This window comes from Mytilus trossulus, chromosome 1, assembly GCF_036588685.1.
Source record: "Mytilus trossulus isolate FHL-02 chromosome 1, PNRI_Mtr1.1.1.hap1, whole genome shotgun sequence".
Taxonomy (NCBI): Eukaryota; Metazoa; Mollusca; class Bivalvia; order Mytilida; family Mytilidae; genus Mytilus; species Mytilus trossulus.
The window spans coordinates 75,810,905-75,817,276 of record NC_086373.1 but is presented as its reverse complement, the minus strand read 5'-3'; the positions used below and the strand labels follow the sequence as shown (position 1 = coordinate 75,817,276).

Here is a 6,372-nt window from a genome sequence, read left to right as displayed (position 1 = left end):
TGATATTATATGTAAAGCTATTTTCAAAATTCACAGTTTGTATTTCAAGAACTCAAAATAATCTTAAAAAAGAAGAAAATACAAAACAATGAAAAACAAATAATTATTCTTTAAAGTAATGCAGATGATATGTTATATACATATATTTTGTAGTGAATCGTTTGCTCATATTACCATTTTACTATATTCATTTATTTTTACAAATGCCTGTTTATTGTTACCATAGATACAGTTCATCTTGAGCAATTACATCTGTAACAACCACAGACCGATAAAGGTCATATCAGAGAACCCCTTTTCCAACTATTGGCCAATCTTTCTTATGCATAGAATGTTTTTTAACACATCAATTAAAATGCAATCTATACATGAATACACTGTTGAAAGTATTTCACAGTCAAACTTCAATATTTCAAAATCAGAAGAAATAATGTAAACAAGTATCACATGGCATCAATAAGTCTTGAAATTATTATAATAACCTGATAGCAAGTAAATAGGGGAATATGAGATTTTTGTTTACATTTCTTTTGTGTCATTTGGTTGAAGTGGCATTGCCATATACCTAACATTTCATTTTGAATAAAAAAATTATCCCCATTGGTTTGAAACCATTTTTTAAAACCTTTTATGAGAATGACATACATGTGTTCAAATAGTTGTCTGTTATTTATCACTAAATATTTTTTTCTCTTTTACATTTATAAAGTTTGCTTTTCTCTGTGTTGAAGTCTTTAATAATTTCAAATTAACTAAATAATAGACAAAGTCTGACTCGAAGTAGATTCAACAGCTAAACTAACTTATTTTCTATCTGCTTTACTTTTTTATTGACACCATTTATTTGAAAAATTCTCCAATGGAAATGGAATTGGGAAGTGCCTTTTAAAATATAGCTAGTGGCTACATTTTATATCCAACAAGAATGAAAATGCAATGCTTATAAATGACATTCTATGCACCATTCATGCCAATTTGATAAAAAAAAGAATTTCAGTCATATATAATTTTCCATGTAATTTATGAGAACCAGAATCTCTATAAATAAAAAAAAAATGTTTGTACAGTGTCCTAATCACAATTTCTCCAAACATAATAGGAAGATTTAGCCTTGCAGTTTAAGAAAAAACTCAAAAGTTAAAGAAATTTTGAAAATCATATCTAGCATTTTTGTTAGCACTAACATTTTTTCATTATTTTTATTTAACTAGCTATTATCCCAAACAAAACTATATATGTTTGTTCCAAGTTTTGCCAAAAAATTAGCAATTGAAATAAGATGCATGCTAAGTTCGATCTATAAATAATTATGGAATACAAAAGGACAAACTTCAAGGTTTTCTAGCATAGATAACCAAGAATTTTTCACAACCATGTTTGTAAAATTTATAAATCTATTCTTCACATCTTCTAAGAAGTATATTTTCAACATAACAATAAAAAATAAAAATAAAAAAAGATGATACTAAAATATAGCATATCATCGTTTGTTTTAAAGGATATGTTGAATCTTAAGGTAAAAAACTGAACTTACAATATACAGAATGGAATGTAAAATATACATATATATGTTTATGTTTTAAAAATTGACAGACTTCACATAACTATTTACATATTCTATATACAGATTTTGAATACGTCATTTAAAATACCCAATATAAAATTATCATACCTTCAAAAAGAAGATTTATATAAATAGAATTAGATATCTGTATGCAGAACATTACATATTGTAATGAGAATACAATTGAAGCTATGTACATCTTAATCTTGTTAAAAACTAAAGAATCGTTTAGTCTGCAGTCTGTATAAATACGAGAAATGTTAAACAGAGGTTTTTATGCTTTGTTTTTGTTAAGTTATTTTCTCAATATGTAAAGACATTATCTCATTTAATTCAAATATTTGAACTGATCTTAAATTTCTTTAATTCATTTGACAAATAATTCTGAAAATATATAATTTTGCTTATCCTTATTTTTGAAATTTTGCTCATCATTATTTTAGAAATTTTGCTTTGATCATCTGCATGGCAATTTTTCTTGGTGGAGAAGAGTGTTTATAAGTTGCAAAACTTGTTTCCCAATCCACTATAAATAAATATGTTTAAATTAATTAAATAGCGTTATAAGTCAATGTCATTGACTTTCCATAGGAAAATAATAGACATTATCTATAGTTTTTAGTATGAAGGAAGATTCTCGTTCTTATCTCATCTCAGGAATATGGCCCTTCAATGAGATTGTAGTAGAGAAACCTTCTCTTGTTTCTATAATTTCATAATGATTTTCAGATAGTTATTAATAGTAAAAGTTAAAGAATCAAAATAAATCGTACACAATACAGTGAATCTATTTTACAATTAAAATAATCAAAACAACAGAAATGGCTACTCTATTCAGGAATTTCACATTTAATGTGTAAACAGTTTACTATCCTATAAAAAAAATGGCACATTATAATATAATATGTATTGGTTGTACTAACTATTGATCAGTACTCTGTTTATATTGGCATGCTGCCTGCAGCACTATTTTGTTGTTTACATGTATAAGAAACTAGAGTAAGATGGCAAGACTAAACGACTTTTAATAAATGCTTTGCTTTAAATGCTAGACTATAAGATTCTGACAACCATGACTTTTCAGGTTCAACCTACAGAAATATTTGTGTTCAAAATATAGAAAATACTTATTAATTTTTTTCAATCTTGAAATAAATAATACATGTGAAGCATGTATAGCATTATATACATCAGCAATTTAATTAGCATTAAATTCATTAAAATATCAAAATAAAGAAACCTTTAGGATTTATTTCCTATTGTTTAAACGGAACTTTTAATTTTCTTTTGATATTTGTAGATTTAAATGGAATTTTCAGAAGACTTTCAGCTTCATTATATCAAAATTCTGAAGAAAGAACAGTACTCGCAATAAAATAATTGTTTAGATTTCAAAGTAAAATTTTAAAAATACTTTATTTTAAAGGTTATTGTAACAATTCTAAATCACTTCCTGTTTAAAACAACTTGTTTTACATGAGTTTCATTAATACATTTGCAATATAAAATTTAACTGAAATTTTTGTTTTTTTTATTTCATGCAAATAAAATATGTATGTCAGAATCATATAATTGACCTCATCAATGGTAAACTATTCGTCTAAGCCATTTAGTGGCAGGTGGAGAAAATATCAATTTATATTTTCACATATATAGTACAATTCAAGAACAAAAAAAGGAAAAGAAAAGTTTTAATATACCAGAGACATACACTAATATCATATTATATGTCTCTGATTATACCAATATTTCAATCTATAAAAGAAGACCAATGGCAATCTTATTTCAATTCATAAATTATGCATCAGATATCATGTTATAAATCAATTCCTGTAAATTTAAATTGTCTACTTAAAATGTATAAGATGTTATTAATTCATTCCACACTTCCCAGAATAATCCAAAGAAATTGCACAGTTTAAATAATTCCATAATGTGATGCTATGCACTTTCACCATTTTAAATCCAATTCAAGAATGACGACCAATAAATCTATACAGATATCAATGATAGTGTTTGTAATTTTGAGTCTCAATACTCAATATAAAATGTGAAAGCACAAATTTTACTACAGATTGACTAGAGATTAAACATGAACTTACACATGTTATAATTCATGATCAATACCATTTTATATACAAATATCTGATACTTGCTTTTCACAAAAGTTTGATAAAAACATAAAGAATTTATGCAATATATGGATGGATTTTCTGAAAGTGTGTAATGACAAAACAAGCACAAAATGATATAATAAAAAAATTGAGACATTTAGTTAATACAAGCTTATACAAGATATGATCTTATTGTGCGTGCCAGAAAATCTCAGAAAGTGTATTTTAGTGACAACATACACTTATTATGCATGTATATTGTGGATAAATCAAGAATTACATTCAAAAGATCAAACTACTTTAACATTTTGAAACAACCTACTTTTGAAAGGTGACATTATGCATACAAATGTGACCACAACATATGTTGCCTCAAATTCAACAAACCACTCATACATTAAGTAAGAACATTATTATTTTTATGATGAGTTACAAAATGGTTAATAATAATATCTAAATGAAACTTAAGGTACACTAAAACTATTTGACCATGCTTGTTTTCAGTTGAAATTTATTCATAAAATTCATTCTATAGATTGTGCATCAAAAAGTGAAAGAAATTTACTATTTACATGATTTATATCCTCTGCAGATTAAGTTTGAATGTATCTACCTATTCCTTGTATGATATCAAAAAATTAATAATTAAAATTTTCAGTTCAGTGAACCAATTAAAATAACATAGACCATATTTAAAGACAACCACAATTACGTTATTCTTAAATTTTCAAAATCCATGAAGCGATCTTTTGAACAGTTCATCAAAATGTACTAAATGAACATAGAATAGAACTTAACTTTTTATAATTAAATGAACTTATTTTCAAGTATGTACCATAATGTAAGATATATGTAAGTGTCTTTGACACATGGTTGTTTTATCAACTATACTCCGAAACAAAAGTTGAAAATGCCAAATACATAAAAAAAAATTGAGCATTTATACCAAGAGAACAACCAAAATTGTGTAAAGGACAAAATTGCCTTCGTTGCTTCTATACTAACATAAAAACTAGCAAATAATTTATATCTACTGAAAATGTACAGCAAAAAAAATCCTTTTTATCAGGTTTACTTGGAAACAACAACAATTGTGTTCTTGTAATATCATATTCATACTACAGTGCAATTTATACTGTAACAATATCATTAACAATATAAAACAGCAAATATAATTGTTAATAAAATAACACTATCTATAAAGACTGAAGTTACACAAAGACATACTATACAACACTTTCACTTCTATCATTTTTTTCTGATGTATAAGCAATCTTGTACTGTTGATTAGTCATGTCCGTCAACTTGTCCCATGATGACTTTCCCTGAGATGGTAAACCTTGTGGCTGTGTAACATACATTCCTGACGTAGAACTTCCACTTCCTGTTGTCCCACTACTGCTACCATCAGATCCACCTCCTGGTTGGAGTGTCCAGCCTTGGGATGGTGGGTACTGTACTGGTGGCTGAATTGGTGGTGGTGGTTGTTGAACTTGTTGAGGCTGTGGAGGTTGAAATTGTTGAACTGGTTGATTATGTGGTTGGCTGTAACCCTGTTGATAAGGATAAAATGCTGGCTGTCCTGGTTGATATGTTGGTGGAGGATTACTTGTAAACACTGAACTAACCACAGACTCAGTATCAGCCGGGATACCTGACTTCTGGTTGTCTGTCATTTCCATCAGAGTCTCCCAGTTTGATTTCCGAGGTTTCCTTGGGACCACTGGATACTGTGGTGGTACTACTGGCCCTGGTGGATTCCCTTGGTATGGCATTGCAACAGGCTGAACCATGACTGGTTGTCCCTGACTTGTCACAAACTGTGTAGGCTGTGCTCCATGTGGAAGAGTTGTGTAAGGAGGGGGGACAACCATTGTCCCCGGTGGTCCATAACCCTGTAGATTTGCAGGAACAGTATGACTATTAGCCATATGCTGCGGTACTTGTGGGCCAGGCACAGCCTTGTCATTAGATTCATGTGTCAGATCTTCAAAACTTTTAGCAATATTTGCATCCGATTTTGATCTCCTTTTCATTTTTTTCTTTTTTAGACCTTCATTATCCGAGTGTGCAGCATGATCTACAGTACTTAATGATTTTCTAGGTTTTGGCTTTGGTTTTGGTTTCACAACTGGCTTTACTTCTGTTTCATGTAGTTCGTCATCAGTTGTTCCTGCCAAATCTTGTTTTGATTTAGTTCTCTTCTTTTTTTCTTTCTTTTGTGTTTGAGTTCCCATTGCTGACATACTTCTAGATCTTGGACGTCTTTTTACAACGCGCTTTGTGTGAACAGTAACAGATTCTTCAAGACCTGTTTGTGTGGCAGTTTCACGTAATGTTTGTGTTGAAATTTCTCTCATTGCACGTCCCAAGTCATGGTCTGATTTAGACATTCGTAAGCGATCATTTCGTGAAATTGGTTTTTCATAACCACCGAAATCATCCTCATCATCAAAGTCAGTATGAGATCGCCTTGAACTCCTGTAAAAGTCTATGTCGTCATGAGCATATGAAACCATTGAATCGGCACATGAACCTGCTCTACGTCGTCTGCTATATAGTGATGATCTAGAGGCATATAATGAAGTCTTAGAGGATGATCTCTGCAGAGCTGAAAATATTAAAGAAATAATCAATACATATGTATAAAAAATAAAAATATCAGCAAAATACTCAACATGCTCAATATACTTA

The 6,372-nt window shown here is 29.3% G+C and overlaps 1 protein-coding gene across 2 annotated transcripts in view; it reads right to left on the bottom strand.

Annotated features, from left to right (window-relative positions):
• Nucleotides 1-408: 408 nt before the first annotated feature.
• The window catches only part of LOC134685204 (R3H domain-containing protein 1-like), a 28,995-nt gene continuing 23,031 nt past the window's right edge, over nucleotides 409-6,372 (bottom strand). For both annotated transcript variants that reach the window (XM_063544717.1, XM_063544707.1), the window contains exon 6: nucleotides 409-6,289. In XM_063544717.1, the coding sequence (XP_063400787.1) occupies nucleotides 4,905-6,289 (1,385 nt within the window). In that variant the 3' untranslated portion in view covers nucleotides 409-4,904. The remainder of the gene's footprint in view (nucleotides 6,290-6,372) is intronic.